Raw genomic sequence first — 20371 nt, 5'->3', positions numbered from 1 at the left:
GGGACTAGCATTAATGTGAATTTTCTGTAACCCAGAACAAATAAGCAACAAATGATGAGGCAGTAAAGTGCTGTGCCGTACACTCAGAAAACATCCAAATGTCAGCATATGGTTATAACTACATCAAATGGATCATGATTATGAGGATTTGATTCTGCAGAAGATTACCACAGCAGAGGTCAAAGAAATGTAGGTCGATATATAGTGTATATGTATATCTCAATATATGAATATGTCTGCTCCACTCTGTAAGAACTTCCATTTGGTTACATGGTTCACAGGCATGGAGGAGATCTTTTTAAATCATAATTACCCTCTCCACAACTCACCCATTTAAATACTGCAATCAACAAATGATGGTATAATTTTTATGAGCATTTGTTTTATATATACCGAACTTCGGAAACGTCAGTAACCTATCGATTTGTTAAGCTGTGTTATTACTGATATCGCTATGTCGGTCTGGGTTATATGATACTCTAGAACAGCGCAACACGTTCTGACTTTAATGTAGAATGAAAATAAGCAATCTTAATTCTGTATCTCTATCTTTCTCTAAGCGTTCTGAGACCGTTAGAAGCTGCAGTAACACTTATATGTAATTTGGAACCTTTCAGAATACGTCACTTTTAACGCACTTTCGAAATATTTTTGGAAACGTTTTGAGACGCAGTCTTGCAGCCTGTCACGGAATGTGGTATACTGTAATGTCGACAAATATCACACATTGCATGATGTCAGAATAAGGAGGAACTTTCAGAACCTACCCACTGACGAGAATCCATTTAGGTAATGCTTGGACACCGTCTTCTTACAGATTTCTGAACGCCGCCTAGCATTCTGACAAACATCGCTCCTGCAAACCATATGCCTGTAGACAATTAATATGATTACGCTTAAGTAAGCGCACACGGAAAAGCATTTTCTAGGCAGATGGGCGAGTTGGAGCCCCTATGATAATTTGGTTATTAATCCCCGGAGTTTGTCTTGCTCTTTCGGATGTTGACGCGTCCTCAAATCTGTGCCTACTTGAACATAATTTTACCGCAGCTCACAGCTTCTTTGGAGGTAGGGAGCGAACGTTGGTCTGGACTATGGTCACTGCTCGAGTGCGATGACTGCAACTGTGACTCAAACTTCGCCACTACAGTTGTGTAGTGTACCTGCCAAAAGGCATAATAAAATCTCTTGTTTGAGAACAGAATGTGTTTTCTGTTTCAATTACTGGTGAGCTCGACGATGAAGGTGAAGAAAAGTTTCAGTTCAGAAAATGAATTTAATGACCCTCAACACCCCCAGTTAGGTGCCAAAAGTATAATACACTTAATAGGAGGAGGGGGGAAATGGTTTTGGACACTTTACAAAAGCGCGCCATATTTTATATATTGTTTCCACGAGACAAATATCGGTTCTCAGAATTGGCAATTAAATCTTCTTTGGTTGCTTTTTTGACAAGTTTGTTTTTGGTTGTGTGAACAAAGAGTGTTTAAGAGCAGGAAGAGAGAGCTCAACACAGGAGAACGTTAAGATGTAGAATTGAACCTATGAATTGTTTAAAGAGAGATACTTTCACTGAGTTTGTCACACTGGGATCATACTTGTTTAATACCATACAGGTTTATTTTTATGTTAAGCACTGAGTGTCTAACTGGTACATAGATCACGACAGCATTTATACGAGTAGACATTAAGAAAAATGCCCCATAAAGTCACGCCTAGCAAGTAACAACGTAGGGGAGGAATGGCGTTATTTTTAACTTTGACATTTCACTGTGGGAATCCATGCACTTTCTGTACCCACAAAGTTAGAAAAGGCCACAGAAACAAACAACCCCGAACAAGATGTCCAAAAAAAAAAACAAAAAACCGTATTTCAGATTTCATGGTTAGAACTGATTTTTGATGCAAGTTGATTGAGCTAGCCCCCCCCCCGGTGATCCTTAAATACGGTAAAACCTGAGCAGAAGCTTTCAGACGTTAGTCTGTACACTGATATCTGGATAATAAAATTCACAACAGTAAACATACTTAAATAATGAATGGCGTATTAAAAAAAAAAAAAGTTCAGCACTCTGGATATAATTTACATCAGACCGGTCTTGTAGTGTTTCAACAATAAATAATTGTAGCGAATTTTAAAGCATTTTACATATAATTGTACATATTAGGATACATTTAAAATACTATTAGACTTGCTTGGCATCATCAGATGCAATAGATAACATCTTGAAAACTGTCTTTCATCTGTGTCCTCCTGAATGTGAGTTGGTCTCATTCTCACATTCAACACTCCTCTTCTTCAGACGAGGTGATGGGTTCCATCTATCAGTTCTGTGTCCCTGGAAACCAGTTATAACCCGGTTGCCTTTTCTGTTCTGTACCCCATTGGGCTAACGGGATGAGAATTGGACTATAAGACAACAACAGACGTTTTAATACAGCCTGGGCTTGCAGGTTGCAGTGTCAGTTATGAAGAGGAGTCTTCCTCGACAAGATGAAGAGCTTGCCTCTTCAGTAGAGTCTTCAGGATCTCCACCTCTCGCTCTGCCTCTTTCAGTTTCCGACGAAGTGTCTCATTGCTTTTCTGGAAACACCTGTTCTCCTGAAAATACACACAAATGTAACATGTCAGGATTCTGACAAGTAGTAGGCAGTGGTAATGTAACATTTTATATATATATGTATGTATGTATGTGGGTGTGTGTATCCAAATATATGCGCATAACCGATATTCATTAGCAATGTTATTATCAGTGACAAACAAAACAATGCTATTTTAATACTAATTAGAGAAAATTAGTTCAAAACACTTTTATTATGTATGATTGTTTCTGGGCTCATTCAGGCCTGGAAGAGCAATTAAAAAAAAAAAAAAAACGCCATGTAAATGTGGACCTCACCTTTTCCAAATCCTCATACGTTGGCTTACTTTCCTCAGGAGGGGTGAGAACTGTGGATGCCCTGTTCTCCCACTTGGCGTAGGCACGCTTCCGCACAGGCACCGGGCTGGGGCACGGGGTCAGGGAGGAAGGCCCAGGAGAAAGCAGGCAGGCCTGGGGTCGAACGGGCTCAGGGGTGGAGGGTGGATTCTCTGTCTGTGTCGCTTTGTGGACCCCAAGGAATCTGGTCAGCACGTTGTGGGGCTTGTGGTGAGAAGGGGACGAAGATTCGGGACTCGGACGCTTTGGCCGTTCAGAACCGGGATCTGTCGGTTCCTCAGATGGGTACGTGAACTGTGCTTCCTCAGATACTGCAGCTGGAAACAAAACAAGTAAACGAGATTGATTTCCTACTATGCCATCAAACTCATCTGGACATTTTATGTTGGGTTTTTTTTTTTTTTGGTCAGACAAATAATTTTGGAAGGAAAAAAAAAAAAACACTTCTGGAACATTCTTTCACACGATATAAACCCTGCCTAAACAGGAAGACTTTTAAGAACATCTGTGTGCTGGAGCTCATGTCATTGTCAATATATTTTTGATCGTTTCTGAAAATTCACAGATGAGTTACTGTAAAACAGGCTGTTCCCTGATTGTTGTGAGGCAGTGTGGGTGACCTTTACACAACACCCACATGGGGGAAATTACCCAGCACTGTTCTCTTAAAATCATTTAGCACCCATCTACCTGCATCCACTCGGTCTGCCCCCCCCCCCCCTTTCTCATAGAAACTGAATTTTTCACTTGGCTTTCTATGGTCAGATGAGTCAGGTCCGACTTTAATGACGTCTTGTCGTTCAGATTAATTATCTTACTTTCGATTAATTATCTTAGTTTTGATTATTTCTATTTTGCAGTTATCCAGTATGAAAGGAGGCAATGATCTTTCTTGTGGCGTGGCTGGCGCTGTCTGTCTGCGGTTAATACATGCAGACTCGAGTGGAAAAAAATGATGCCCTCCTCTGGTGATGTGTAGTAAACGCAGGTTGGACATTGCAATACAGACGGGCCGACGCGCATTTCAGTGTTGAGTTCCTAAACCACAGAAATACCTTCATGTCTGTCAGCTCACCTTGACTTTGACTCTGTATGTGTGCGTGTGTGTGTGCTTGCACTTGCATGTCTGTCTGTGTGTGTGTGTGTGGGTAGATATGTTCGTGTATTGCCTGACCACATGCAACACATTCTCACGAGTGTGTGCCACCTCACCTTCATGGCCTCTGTGTCCTGCAGCCTCTGTAGCATTCGGCATTGAACTACTGTCCACATTACTGGTGATTTTGGCATTCTTCTTGCACTCAAATGCAACCTGGTCCTTACATAACTTATGACAGTTCATCCCACAGTCTGTAACAAAGGGCAAGTCAAGGTGACTGCGTTAGCACCACAGATGTTTTGAACAAGTATAACACAAAAACCAAATTATGTTTGGTTTTTTTTTTTTTTTATTATTAACACCTGTTATTATCATTTTCAGAATGAGCTTTCATCTGAAATCGTAAAAGGGATAAACACATACGGGAAACCGTGATGATGGTAAACGATTATAACGCGAGACTGTTGACAGTTTTGAGCTTCAGAGAGGGGGAAAACTACAATGCGGTTTTGAATGCACTCTCGAAAGTCTTTCAAGTGCAGCGCGATAGAGGCTCCAGACTGCATTTACAGAAACCACAGATAAAGCGTTGTCTTTTAGCGTTTTACCTGTCACCCTCTCTACACACCTCACTGAGCCTCTCAGTTCCCACTGCTCTTTTTATAACTCAAAGCCTCCACCACAATGCACGCAACCCAGCTTACAAATGCACCAAAAAACACCGGTTCGTAAGTTCCGAACATCGTGCGATGACTGGTAGAGCTTGAATGTTGGCCAGAAAACATACGTGCGTCATTTTTAAGATCGCCCCCCCCCTCCTGCCACCCCCCCCATACCCCCCCCTTTTTCTATCACCTTTTATTGATTCTATATAACTGGCATAGTGAATATTGTCTGCATTTGTGGTTGTCTTATGGACCCTATTTTGATTTAAAGTGAACTGATTGATTAACAGAAAATGGACATTAAAGTGAGAGAAAAATCACCTCTGCATCTGTAGCCTTGCTTTATTACTCCCCACAGCTGTAAGAGATGAAAAATATGAGAAGTGAGAACGGTGTAGATGGTATGGTTATGACGCTGAAGAAAAAAAAAAGAGAAAAAAACAGAAAAACAACAACAACAACAACAACAAAAAAAACACAGAACACTGCTGTTATCAGTAAACAGTGGCACTAAAAGGGATAGTGATAGTATCTTTGAGGCTTACGAATCCTGAGCAGTTGTCGCAGAAGGTCGGTTTCATGTAAGTGGTCTCCTGGAAGTTGTGGACGAACCCCAGGCCGAGCTTGGAGCAGATGACGCTCGCGCGCATGAAATACGCTGTGATCTCCTCTCTGCTGATCAAACCCTCCCTTACGGTGAAGACACAGAACAACATGTATCACTGCTTCTGCTGATTTCAGCTTATGGTCTAGCAACTCTAAGGGCCTAATTAACTAATTACTCATTTAGGATTAGCTTAATGGTGACAACCTGACTTATTGATTGGTAGCTAGCAAATAGAAATCTGACCAAATCTGGAAAAAATGAACTTGGTTTTACAAGGACCAAAAACATCTGGATTTGTTAAAAGGGCTAAATACCTACAACATATCTGACAACTGGGGTACAAACAGATTTGTTAATAGTGCTATATTAGTTCACAACTGGACATCGAAATTGAATATTTTTTATGCAGTCTTCCAGAGAAGAACATAAGGACCATTAACACAGTCCAGCACCTACAGAACCTACAGAACTAAAAACTCGTTTGTAGTTTTAAAATGCGCACTTTTAGAGTCCACGTTTCACATAGCTATTGCTTCAGGAAATAGGTTATATTTAGTGCCATAGTTCACTCTCATAGCTTCCTGTTTCACTAGACTCAGTTATGACGTACAAACATAGTTTCCTGTCTCTGTCTCTAACATGCTTTGTGTATATATGTATACATAGCATATGTATGTGTGTATATATATATACACACATATACATATATAAATAAATGTGTGTGTGTGAGTGTGTTATTGCAAACCAGGTCTGTTTGTCATGTGAAAGCAGAAGAAAAACTACACTTACTTCTCTTTGTCCATCACACAGAAGGAGAAGGGAAAACTGGCAGCGATTTTCTCAAAATCCTCCTGGGAGATGAAGCCATTCTCATCATGGTCATAGTTTTTAAATACAGACTGCCCATGAAAACAAAAGCAGAAACATGTCTTAAAACATCTTCATTAACTTAAAAGAATTATGGATTTGGTACAAAAATCACATGCAACTCATTTAATCAGGAAAAATATAATAGAGGGGTGTAGCTGAAAAATCATTTTGACTATTGTGAAAAAAAAAAAGAAAAAAAGTTAAGGTATAATTCTCTATCACATAAAAGTGAACAGCATCCATCATCCGATTCCCAGCTCTCAGGACTCACGTGAGAACATACTGAGAGGGGAGAGACTGACAGAATACACCAAATGACTTTATACTGAACGACAGGACACTCACATCCACCATTCTCTGAACATGTTTGCTAATGGTCTTGGGATCCGGCTTGGGAGCCACGCCTGATGCCCAGTCCACCACCACAGGAGGTCTGGAGGGGGTAGCTGGCTGATAAAAAAGGGATCGAAACATTACTGATTTGCCCTAATGGACAACAGTTACTATCGCTGTGGCCAACTGCGACTGTATTCTCTAAAAAACTCAGTCTGATCAACCACTCTGCGTCTGAAGTCTTAAGTCATATGTAGTACCGGTACAATGCACAAGGGGGCGTTTTAATGACTCTGTCATAAACATTAACATTAACAGTATCTCCTCTTCATTTCCTGCTGTCATTAAAAACCAACCAAGTTCTATGTAAAACCCCTCTTGTGCATGTGGAAGGTAACAGCCCTTTGACCCAGTGGATGTGTTAGTCTTTGGAACAGTGAAAATGCTTCACTCACAGGTGCTCTGTGATTCCTTGGTTCCCTGTTGTAGGAAAGCTCATAGATTTCATCTTCAGTGTAGTACAGATCTAGAGACAACTGTGAAGTTGGAGAAACTCAAATCAGCTTTACAGGATATACTTCTTCGACAAGCTAGGAATTCTGCATCTTTAGAACGCGGAAAAGCCATGAAAAAGAAAAAGAAAAAAAAGGATCTGCCCAGCACAAGTTCAAAACTACACGTCAAATAGGAAGTCTTAGGCTAAAACCTTACTACTGGTATTAACAGGATGAGGGCCAGTAGTAGATGACACCTCCATGGCTCTGTAGTTTCGAATTGAGCAAGCAAAAAAGACAAGTTTCACAGTTACACATATCTCCGCAATATGGAATGCCATTTGTGCTATGTGAAGGTCTCTACTGGTTACCTAAGAAACCTCTAGCTAGCCTTAACCAATGCTAGCAGAACTGCGTTAAGTAACTAGCTACCAGAAAGCGGATACTTTCAGAGGCTGAAGTATGGGAATACTGACTGTAAGCAAGTGGACGAGATCTTTGTTCGCATCAAGGAGAGGAGGGTTCTGCTGCAGCTGTATCAGTTCATTGATATGATGGTAGAGAGCTTGGAGCTTCTGAACGTTGACCTTGCTGTCATCTACATAATCAGTCATAGCCTCGTTTACAGTGATCAGGTCTTTGAGATGGACCCCCAGGATGGGAATCTTGAAACCAGAGCAACGGCTGTAGGCCTGTCTGTAATTTTCATAGTTTCTAGAAGAGGAGAGAAGGTCCGTCATTTCGTTCAGGACCTGTAGAGAGGAAAGGCTTTGGTTAATCTGAGGAGTAGAGTCGGGTCAGGTCACATGAGCCTAACGAGTCAGTCACAGCACGATGCAACATTTTTCAGTGCTAAACATTTGGATGTCAACATGGTGTGCAGAAAGGAACTTTCTACTCGGACTGAAAGTATGTAGAGCCTTTGAGGAAACACTGCTGCTGCGTTATATCTCGATTTTGTTAAAACTGCTAGAAAAGCACATATAACTGCAGGTGTCTCCCAAATCATCAATCTATTAGGTCAAGCCCACAAGCTCTTTATTCACGTTCATATTTGTATTCTAACACAATTTTGTTTTGTGAACACATCAGTTTAAAAAGAGAACAGCATCCTTCCAGTGGGGATTTTAGCTCTTTGGAAGTTACTCTGACTTGCTGCGGTAGGCTTAATTGTACTAACTTCTTGAGTTTGGCAATGAGTGTTTATGCTATTATACTAAAAAGAGAAGCCTGTGGTGAACTGTGCAGCTCTACAGTGATATAATTTCATACACACACGCGCGCACACACACACCGCTGTAAGGATACTGTACCTTGGTAACTTCACTGGGTACATATGAGCTTGTGTCTTTTAGTCTGGAGATGGAGCTGTGACAGAGTCCTCCTACTACTGCCATTAGTGTGTTGAAGTTATGCATCTGATGGAGATTCTGTCTCACACACACACGCACGCACACACGCACGCACACACGCACGCACACACGCACGCACACACGCACGCACACACAAACACACAGGAAAACAAACACACACAAACACGAAAATACACACACACACGAAAATAAACACACACACACACACACAAAGTGACTTTCAGAGCGTATGAAGTTTGCGTCACACACCAGGATTCTGCAACATGCACAACAAATACCAGTGAGCGACGGAGGTGAAGCACAGTTCTTGGACGTATTATTTTGTCTTACTTCCCTGTACGCCAGTAATTTGCAAGCTTATGCAACAGATGATACTCATGGTGTGGGATGCACCGGCCTTTCAGTGAAAGTGCGCGTAGAGAAGAGGTCTGCAGACCAGTACATTAGTGAAACCGTGAAAAGGGTCTGCTGAAGTTCACATACTCTGGCTTCTCATTCAGAGCGGCGCTGCATACGTCTGCACCGCCCCGTTCTGTCTTTGCAGCTGAATGGTGCGGTAAAGCGCTAGAATAATTTGCTCTAACCACAAGGTGTTTTTTTTTTTTTGTTTTTTTTTTCTACTTCTGTTTTGTACGTTCTGCTGTGGTTTACAGCACCTTTGTGACAACATTAGTACCAAAAAGAATCTACTGGTGTGTGTTCTCACTTCGTTAATATTCATTTTCTTTTCCTCTCTCTCTTCTTTTTCTCTCGCTTCTTTTTTCTCTCGTTCTCTCTGTAAGCGAGCATCTTTAATGCGCTGAAAGCATCCTCCTAAACGTGTAAAAATCAATAGCAACTCCAGGCACATATTGCATAACATCAGTTTAGGGGCCTCTACCGCGTAGCATTTTTGCACTGCAAGACAACGCTCCACGCAAACGTGTCGGCATCGGTTAAACCCGGAGGTCTGCAGTCGGCAGACTGCGTAACAGTGGGCGGATACGGTGGTGGTGGTATGTTGTGGTTACAAAGCTCACAGTACCTGAGCGACATGGATGAATTTGGTGAAGACTTCGGCTCGCAGCTGAGCTGTGGGTCTGCTGAGCACCATCAGTTGCACCCACTGGGAGATACCATTACACAGCGCAATGGAACGCTCCATAAAGGGGTTCTCCTTTATGCATCCATTACGGATGTAGTTCTGGTAATCTGCAAACTGACAGCACAACATTTCCAATATGTGAAAAAAAAAAAAAGCCTAGATCCTCTTATTAACCATCATGAAAAACTGCGAGATTACCGTGAGTTTATAATGAAAGAAAAGCTACAGGAAATCAAGAGGTAAAGGATGGTTTATCTGATCTGATGGTGATGAGTGACATCTTGTTATCATTGATTATCGGTGTGCCCAAGTCAAAACTGTCATTGCACTGAAGGTCATAACTAACCAGATATGTACCCACAAGAAACAGTTTTTCTGAGTTTACGCCAATTTGTAGTTCAACTCACTGATATTCTGCTGAAAGACTTGAACTCCAGGTAGGTCAGATGCTCAGCTAGCTCCACAGGCTCCAGGTGATCGAAAAGAAGGGACACTTTTCTCTTTTTACTGCTGTTGGCTTTAATCCTCTGACTGGCTTTCCGTGACCAGTCTCTTTCCCCTCTGAGCCAGATCAAAAAAAACAAATCAGGGGAACACACAGAGATCCCTCTTAACATTACGAGGCCTTCTAAAAACACCCCAATACAGTATCTACACACGTAAAAAGAAAAAACCTTTACAACACAAATGCTACAGCGCTTGCTTTTATACGGCGTTGACCGTTAACTACCACAGTGCATAGATGCGCTGCCAACGACGCGCCAACAGACGGAAGTTTTTGCGATGTTAACGGCTATCAGCCGCTATTCGTCCTGGTAGTTGATTTACGTGTGAAGACCGAGTGTTGGTGTCGTATGACTCACATCCATTTGGTCTCCAGAAGGGGACACAGTCTTTCCTGCCCCCGCTCCCTCATCAGCTCTCTGAACTGCTCCAGCGAGTCAGCCAAACTGCTGTGCAGGCGGAACATGGTCCAAAACTCCCTGATCCAATACCTGGACGACAAAGACAGCCACACGGCCCATGTTTTCCCGCGCAGAGGAATGTGTCCGTCGGACCACACGCCTGAGCGCTCGCGCGTGCGATTCGTATGGACTTGCACCCATATGAAACAAACTACAGGAAATCCCTGTACATATCTCTACCATAATCTAGAACAATTTCATACTACTGCTATTTGGTAGCACTCAGCATAGTCTCTGAATATACTGTGAGTCATTCAGATGAACTGTACAGACTATCCAACTACAAGTTACAAGTTAGTTGACATTTAATGGCCATAATTTAGACTTATTGTGCTTTATAGAGAGTCCCCTCTAAAATAGGACATCCGTTAGAGACTTGCTCTCTTATCTGCAGCTCTTTAAAAACCTACTTAATCCACTCCCACAGGATTAGAGCTCAGGGAGAGAGGGGAGGAATACTTACCTGATGAAGTAGCAGATCTTTTGACAGTCTATGGAGTTTCCATCCTCCAGAGCGCTTTTGAACGTAAACAATAAACATTAAGGACAAAAGCCCCTCAAATGGAAAACACAGAAAAGACCCACTTTCTGTGGCCTATAAAACTCCTGGCAAATGCAGAGGGAGAGAGAGAGAGAGAGAGACAGAGAGAGAGAGAGAGAGAGGGAGAGAGAGAGAGGGAGGGAGAGAGAGAGAGAGAGAGAGAGAGAGGTGACTTGCTTGACGCACAGCGCACACTGTTCGTGGGCCGACATTAATCGCCCTCTCATTACGTCGAACTGTCAGTGGAACATTGTGCTAAAGGTCTCGTTTTCTCTTGTCTTTTTTTCTGTTTCTTTTTTTTTTTTTTTTTTTGCGCATCTGTGCATCTGTTAACAGGCAAACAAGCAGGCCAGTACTAATGGCTTGTAGAGTGTGGGTGGACAGAGCTGGGTGACAGTAGGAAGCCTGTTACAGTACATGTGTAAATGAATCAGCTAGAGTGTAGACAAGCTTTAGGTATTTTGCATAGTCTAATTCTCCAGGGATTATTTGTTGTATAAAAAAAAAAACAAAAACACAACAACCCCAAAAATAGATTCTGGTTGACAGCCCTTAGCACCTACCCACAAAAAAGTCAATGTGTCTTTTATTCTTATACAGTAAAGTACTTCTACAGACTTTTTCAATTGGGCTGCACCTGGCTGGATATTACAAAGATACAGGGGCCAGAGAGTTCTGGTTTAATATGTATTCTGTACCCTACAACCATCGTCAAAGATTCAACTACTGACCACAGGAACACGAATCTCAAGAATGCTATATCGGTAGATGTGGACATTACCCAGTCAGGCTATCTGTAGACCTTTTTCCTCAGACAAAATACCGTATAATATGTTTCAAACATACAGTCAATACCACATTGGGATTAAACACTCCTCACACACACTCACACACACACACTCACACACACACACACAGAAAAACTCGACAGCACATTCTCTTTGCGTTGTAATAAAATAACTGTTAAAAATAGCCAGACACTTTGAGGTTCTCGGAGCCGGCTACTGGCAGAAATCAAGCTGAAGTGATGAGCATAAAAGGGCTTAATGCGTCATGGGAGCTGAAGTGCCTCCCACACTCTACCCAAAGCCAGCCTGTGTTCACCACGAAAGGGCATTAATGGCTCCTGTGCTATTCCTTGATCCCAACCTCACTTTAACGTGTTTTGATGTATTCTTATGGGGGGGTTTTTCAGCTCAATGGATCCAGAGGGCGTTAAAATAGCAGGGTCTGTACGGAGGGAAAGGGGGTACTCTGACGTTAAAAAAAAAAAAAAAAGCGCCCTACTCAGTTAAATGATACGAGCTGAAGAGGACTTCATAAAAGCCACAATTAACAGCCGGGACAAAGGGACCTTCACAGTCGCTTCATACATGTATTTCTGTGTTCTCTGAAATCACAGTTCTGAATGAATACATTACTATTTTTTTTTTTTTTATCTCATCTGCTTTAAAAATAAAAAGCACGACTCGTGTTTCCACGTTTCCATTCCGCGCGTGACAGTGTGAAATGGAGATGAACTGAAACATGTTCAAACGTACAGCAACCGTAGAATAATGCAGAAGTGTCTCGCAAAATATGGGACAAAAAGGCTATTATGATGATAATGGTCAAATTAATTGCTCTTTCAGATTGTTTTTAGGCGATCGGGTCTGCAGATGTTTATGTATTAAAACCATTGCCAGCAATTTCATGCAATGTTGTGATAAGCTGAAATTGGAGGGCCGTTAAGCGCCTGTGGTTACGAGATCATACGACATACGGGTGGAAAAAAAACAAAACACAACATGACAACAATATCAACAACTTGAAACGTAACATTCTGAGTAGCTTAGAATGATTCATCAAAGAGGCCGAGATATGATGCAAAACCGACGTGCATTATGATTCTCCTCTGTGGTGGTTGCTAATAACAACCAAGCTGCCAAACTGAAGCAACAGACTGTCAGGATCCTCAACTTATCTTTGACCGAGATCTATAGATAGATAGATAGATAGATAGATAGATAGATAGACAGATAGATAGACAGATAGATAGACAGATAGATAGATAGATAGATAGATAGATAGATAGATAGATAGATAGATAGATAGATAGATAGATAGATAGCATGATTGAAACAGATACAGCCCTTCAGCAGAGAACCTGCCACCCTCTCCAGGTGGCGTAAATGTCCGTGCGGTAAAGGATATAGAGAGAGGAGTCGGTCCAGCAGCTCACTGGAGGACAGGAGCAGTCTATGCATAGTCAAGGTGATGTTCAGAAGATGGCTGCTACAACACAGACCGCCATCCGCATCTGTGAAGGAAAAACAAAAATAAGAGTCACACAACAAAACAGGCCTAGTCTTCGAAAAACACCGCATTTTATTATCTCAGCAGAGAATAATGAATGGATCCACCTATGTAGGGTTCTCCTGTTAGCTGCAGGAGCATATGGTTAAGTTTTCAGTGAGAATGAAGCGGAAGATGAAATCATAGCAGTTCTGCAAGAAAGAAGCATGGATTCTACAGAAAACGGTGGATGGTCCGAAAAAGATTATACTGCCCGTTTTCGCTCTCACAAGTGTTTCCAGGCCTGGTTCTTTTCTGATCATCCCATTTGTGATAGAAATGTAAGTGGTTTCTATAAACAATAAAAACGACCATCGAAATGATTAAAAACAAAAACATCTCATGTTCAAGAGTAAATACTTGTATTAGCTACAAACAGCATTTTGTGAAATGTCACCGCGATCAGCAACTTGAGTAAATTTAAAGCAAAAAGAAAGAACAAAGAAAGAGATATGAAGGCCCGAAGAGCATGGGGTAAATCTCACTTGTATAAGTAAATAAATAAGTAAATAAATAATCCAATCACACATTCCCATGCATAGTTATTGCGTTCTGTGGGAAAGAAAAGGGAAGATGTCGAGGACAGGAAACAGCTTAGCTTACTGTGCGTTGTGAAAATTCCACACAAACAATTCTGGCCAATCTTAATTCACGTGTGCTTTAGAAGCTCTGTGGCAATTCAATCACGCGTCTTACACACTGGACTATCTCACAGACATGGGGCTTAACTCGTTTTACTCGAGACTGTTTCTACACTTCACATATTTGTAATGCTCGTCTTTCCCTCCTTCTCTCTCTCTTTCTCTTTCTCTCTCTCACTCTGTTTTGGACACAACTTCCTCTTTTCTACTTACTCTTCCTCCATAGAACTTCTTCAGAAGTGTGATACACAAATCCTCTAATGAAATCCCCTCATTACCGTCTGTTGAATGTTCCACATCACTGTGGCTTTACTCCACATATTTTGACTTCTTAATTAGTTAGATACCTTAAGTCACACACTGTCCAACAGGAAAGTTCCTCAGCTGCACTAAAAGTCAATTCATTGACTTTTGGCTCAAGTTAGCTGGCTAGTTTGTGAAATCCCAGTTTGAGGAACACACACCCCATTCCATTCTGTTCAAAAGCAAACTGAACAAACATTACAGTATGGTCAGATTGACTTTCAAGAGTTGCTTAATAATTGCTGAAAGGACATTACAGCATTTTCCTCAAAATCCCTCTTCTACCACTGAATTTCTACAGAGGGACAGTTTACAACATAAAACAGCATTGCTTTATATATTTAAAAGTTGCACACTGTAGCTATTTACATGCACATCATCTGTCATAGAAGCAGAGTATAGCCATGCATAAAATAGAAACACCAATTACACTCCACAAAACAAAGAGAAATGAACATATCAGAGTGAGATTTTTATGAGTCGTTCTAAAAAGGAACATCCGTTAAACTCATAAACATGCATTTTAAAGCAGATGAGAGCGCTGTTGACCTTTGACCCTGAGCAGCTGCCATTGTCTTTGGACCATAGGCGGAGTCTGGTTTCTTGTGGTCCTTGAGACTGGTCCAACATCTCCTTGAAATACCTGGGACTCCATGGCAACAAGGCATCGATTTAATCTGTGTTGTCTGTTCTCTCTAGGCTGCTGCGCAGTACTGTTTATCTTGTTTTTATATGGTCAACACCTCACTAAACAGTTCAGATACACTGACACACATACACACACACACACACACACACACACACACTTATGCAAGCTCAATCATGTGCTCAAAATCCAACGAAATGGAGAATTTTGATTCTAATTAAAACTAATTAAAAAAGTGTTCCTGTCAAAGCCCTACCTGTGAATGCAGCACAGAAAACAACGAACAAGATATACAGTAAGAACAAAACAGAGTTAAAGCTCAAAAGTACAGACAGTGGAAATTCCCAGGGTGATTCAGGAAAGTCGAGAGAGCATCCAGTCACAGTGGGAATGGTACAAAAGGCAAGTTCCACGGTTATGCTCCCTATACACATCAAACCATCTCTATGTGTTTTCATAAAGGTAGGGACTGAGCTGAACTACTCAATTGTCTGGGAGCAGGAAATGCTACAGTAGGTTTGTTTTTGAAGATGTTATCATCATTTTTCATCTGTTCTGTCAAAAGTCCCCTCTTTTCCATTTATTCCACCACGCTTACATACTGGTATAGCCGCACGAAAACCTGCACGTATGTACACTGAACTACGAACATATAAAAAGCAAAAACTCTTTCATTTCATAAGGTCAGTAGGAGGCCAGAATGTATGAAACCACAAGAAGGAACAGGGTCTACTGCTGAAGGAAAGTTCTCACGCCTATTGTGTTACACCACCATGAGTTATGAATCCAATGGAATCTGTCAGCAAGAAAAACTGCTGATCAACCTCTGTATGGGAAACATTCTTACCTGCATGTATATTATTATTATTATTATTATTATTTATTAGCGTTGCTGCTACTATTATTGTTGTTCTGATTCTATTCTTTTTTTTTTTTTTTTCACGAGGATGGAAAACAAACATTGGGTTGTCTGTCAAAGTCGCTAAAATCGAGATATCGTCACTGCACATTTTTGCTCAAACGAAACCATATTTTTTTCTTTTCAATATCTGTCATGAAAAACATATCATTCTTAGAACATCTGATAAAAAATTTTAAGATGAAAGTGTCATAAGCAGCCTCTGAATGATGGCATGAAGCGTTCACTGAGGACAGCAGAGAAGCACATTTGGGTCGCGCTTTTTTTTGTTTGATAGCATCAGTGTGTCCACTGGAGAGGGAATGATGATGTCAAACCGTATTGATCCGCTCTCCAGAGAGCCTTGCGTTTTCAAAAGGTGACCATCATCTGAGGAACCCCTTTTGGGCAGCTGACCTTTCTGCCTGCCGCGAATCGAAGCGGTGTCCAGGTAATCCTTCAAATAGCCCTTGCGTTCGCTCTCACATTTCAAAAGGCTGTCTGAACCCCAGGCTCCCGGGTCTGGGTCTCTGAAGTGCTATAGCAACTGCTGGGTTTTCAGCCTTGGACTGTTGGACCCTCTCTCTCCTAGCATCCTCCATTTTATATAACGCTTTCATGTGGTCACGGTCTAGCTGTCTGACCACTTAACCTGCATAGAGCGAACAACATTCAGAACCATTCAGCACCACCTGGACCCATAGAAAAAGGGCCTCAGACAAGATCCTGAGCGAGGTTCCAACAATACAAAAGACAAGACCACAACCATCCCTTACAGATCCACTGTATCACAAGTACCTTCCCAGTGAAATCTGTCTTTTCTGCTTAAATCAAATGTCAGCTATTGTTCTCATTCCCTTCACCGTGACGGCTTAATGTAATTATGGGATGTTACTGGGCATTCAGTCTATTGTGCTACCTCTTCATCAACCTCTTCATTTCATTTTTGTCTCCAAGCAACAGTCCTTTGAAAGCTTGCCTGCTGAAAAAAAAAAAAAAAAAAAAAAACCCTACTCGTTTCGACAGTGCTCTCATCTACTTTATGATACCCTTGATGCTCTTCTAAACGGAGGCTGTGTCAAGCCGCCATAGCTTCAATATGTAAATGCCGAACAATGCAGAGGCACTTTCGAAAAAAACACAAAGCCGACCTAAACATTTGTGAATCGCGTTAACAGCTAGGCAAATTTACCAGTGAGAACGCATTTTAAGAAAATCAAACAACTAAACAAAAAAAGTCAGACACAAACACACACACATGCGTACACATACAAATGAAATTCCCACGCAACATGACTGTTTTTTTGCAGTTCAGAGATCAGTTTCCATAATACAGACCCAAAGCATTTCTCCTCGTGTAACAGCTTAACGTCGCTGTGTTTCTCTACTCGAAATCACTTGTGAGAGGCAGAGAGACACTGAGTTTTTTTTGCCACAGGGTTAAAAACAAGAAACAGCGAGAACCATTGAACGTGACTGATACTGGCTTCACCGTAAACTCTTCAAACGAAGCATAGGAAAAAGCTGCTTCCTGGAAACTTTAAACAAACGACTAAAAAAAACCTTCTCATGCAGAGCTCATATTATGAAGATTCCTGTAAGTTAAAACTTACAACAACAAAACACAATATACTGTATCACTGCCTTCAAACACAAGTGTGAGTTGTTTTTAGAGCCTGTTTTTCCATTATCTTCCTAAACATACATGAAGACACCACCCTTCAAAACACCAACATTTTAAAATGTATCCAGCCATTAACCAGACATACCATACATAGTGGTCAAAAAACTCCAACTGGTTGACTTACCAAATGAGTGGACACAGGCCTGAATAAGCTCTTCCCAGCTGGCCCCTTTGGTGAACTGACCCAGTGGGGTCATGACCCTGCTCGGGCTCACCGGACCCTGCTGAGGCCGGCTCTGATCCAGGGTTAGATAGTGGGGGAACACTTTGGTTCTGTTAGTACATCCTGAAGTAACATGTCTGAAACGGACATAAGAATGGAGAGGGTGTCAGGGTAAGAGAGATGCTGTGAAGTGTGTATGAGTGTGAGTGTGTGTGCTGTGTGGTGAGAGGGGAGGGGTGTTAAACGTGAAAGAAAGGTACCTTACCATTTCAACTGTAATTTTTTTTTAACTATCATCAACTTCTGTCACTTCAATGAGTTAAGACGTAAGTAAACATAAAAACAACTGTTAACGTAGCTTTTCACATAGGGTGCTTCAGGCACCAGGTTACTACCGTTTGATAAACAAAATAGTTAAATTAGCAGATTTACCAAGTAAATTGCACATTTACCAAGTAACTCGCTACATGATCTGAAATTCAAACTCATACGATAGTGAACCATTTGAACTCAACTGAATTGTCTACGTAAATATTCAATGCAACGTAAATCATTGGGCGCAGGCAACCACTATCGATAGATCTTTTTCTTTCACAATCCTTATCTCGACTACTTCAGCGACAATAACTTCTGTTTTCCTGACGATATTGAACGAACAAAATATTACGTGTCATAACGGAATGTCGAAACAAAGTGCCCAATCTCTTATTTACGTAGCGAGCGTTTGAATACAACATAAATCACACTGAAAATGTGCCGACAAAACTGAAAGGAGAAAGGAAAAATGTCCTCGACAAAAAGCAATACTTGTAAGCAATCAAATGAACTCACGTATTTTCTCTTTCCTTTGCGTTAGAGCCCACAGGTTCATTTTGTTCATTTTCTTTAGCCTGGTAGCTCATAGAAAGGTACTGAGCAACAAGTGGTGCGACCAAGCTATCCATCTCTGCTCCACTCCTAACGTCTGCCTCGCATTATGAACACTTCTTCTTTCTGCGAGTCACAGTGTGGTTGCGGGGAGCTTACCATTGTTCTGACTTGTCAAAGTGGATGACACACATTTAAAACGCATCAGTGTGGGCGGTTACACACTTCTGCTGAAGTTGTTTTGAACGTGCGCCCGCTGCCAATCTACGAACAAGGATTTGCGCTCCAATAAAATGTGTTCTTTTTGATTATTCGCTGTTTTGATGTCATACGAACTGCACATGAGTCATACTCAGAGGAGTTTTGGAGGCCAAAAAACCCACCCCCACTCCTCTCATAAATCAGCTATTAAGTCAAATCTTCATACATTTCTATTTCATTTTTTCCAAAAAAAAATCTGTGGAATTTATACAGGATGCGTCTTGATTTAAAGAAGACCCCTGTTGTCATGGAAAATCCCATCCTAAGCAACCCCCACTCTGTTTAAGCCTTTTAGAACTAGACATCATAACATTTGATGAATCATGCTATGACATTGCACTGAAATGAATTTGTCTGACTGTGCTTTGTCACTTTTCTGAATGACTGAAGGTCAGTATGTCTGATACGGTTGAGATCTGGATTAAACAAAAGCCCCTTTTGAATGACCCAGAGAAGGGGTGGGAACCGCGTTAACGGGTGAGTCCTTGAAAGTATCAAGTCCCTTTCCTCCTGTATTTCTCTCATGACCTCCTCAGAGCGCCAATGACTTCAACAGTGAACCTGCACCGTGTTACCATTGAAATTGTATCATATCTTAGGCCTGCTAAAGACCAAGCAAGCCATCACTGAAGGTGTGGTTAGAGTTACGTCAGGGCGGGGGGTTCTACCTGGAAGCTGCGCTGTTTGTTGTCCTAACTTGAGCCAGTGGAAACTTCCTACTATGGAATGTGCAGGGTGTGTTACGGGAATGCAAGAGCCAATCTTATGGCAGACGCTGGCGTTTGTGGACTTAAGTCACAAGCAGAGACAGGACCAACGAATAGCACAGATTTCCTCATTTCTAAATTGTAAATCAATACTAACGTAAAAATTCTCCAAGATTTTCAACAAGAGGCTGTTTTAACATCTGTGACGAGAGGTGACTGTGAAGGGTGGAAAGTTATGAGTGAATACATGGCGATACAGTTCACATAAATCAGGTTGTCAAAACACGCTCCCAAAACTGGCCACTGAAATACAAAATGTCTGTTTGAGGCTGTTTACTCAAATAACTCTTACTATCTCCACAAAGGGGGATGTCTTGATTTTCAAAACCCACTGAAACCCTCAGTACGGAAAACTGACTGGTTCTTAAGACATAAGTGGTAAATATTTCTATATATACAAAAAGCTCACATCAAGCAGGCAACAGAATACCAGAACAGACTGTATTTACATATAGTTTTTCCATTCAGCCTAATGCAGTACAGCTCTGTGGGAAACAAAAACAAACACCTTTTTAAAAGGCACAATTTTTACTTGCTGATAGAAACACGTCGAATGTAACAAAGAAAAACACCTTACCCCTTGTGTGATGAAAGACAAAGTATTTTCAAGCTTCTTTTTTCGCCACTTTGAGAAGAAAAGCAAACATGGTTTTTATGTCTGAGCGTCATAACTGCAGAACATAGTAACTGAATCAAAGCTAGAGTCCGTCCCACTAGTGACACAACCACGCCTGGCAAATTTGTCTGATACCATAATGACTTATCATTGTTTAATATGGAACATGTGATTCAAACATTTGCTTTAACCGTTCTAACACGTTGACTTCCTGTGGAGGA

General features: G+C 41.3%; 1 protein-coding gene across 1 annotated transcript; it reads right to left on the bottom strand.

Annotated features, from left to right (window-relative positions):
* Positions 1-2467: 2467 nt before the first annotated feature.
* LOC115813390 (RAS guanyl-releasing protein 1-like) lies at positions 2468-18583 on the bottom strand. The gene is made up of 17 exons (XM_030776039.1): positions 18471-18583; positions 17601-17776; positions 13164-13269; positions 10893-10955; positions 10328-10459; positions 9872-10025; positions 9405-9578; positions 8321-8437; positions 7484-7759; positions 6969-7049; positions 6526-6630; positions 6100-6209; positions 5249-5393; positions 5025-5061; positions 4152-4289; positions 2901-3250; positions 2468-2602 (listed from the first exon to the last, which is right to left on the bottom strand). Exons 1-17 carry the CDS (start codon positions 18581-18583, stop codon positions 2468-2470), a joined length of 2412 nt encoding a protein of 803 aa, XP_030631899.1.
* Positions 18584-20371: the final 1788 nt, after the last annotated feature.

This window comes from Chanos chanos, chromosome 1 (assembly GCF_902362185.1).
Source record: "Chanos chanos chromosome 1, fChaCha1.1, whole genome shotgun sequence".
Classification (NCBI taxonomy): Eukaryota; Metazoa; Chordata; class Actinopteri; order Gonorynchiformes; family Chanidae; genus Chanos; species Chanos chanos.
Note: the sequence above shows the minus strand (reverse complement) of the source record. Positions and strands in the feature narration are given on the sequence as shown.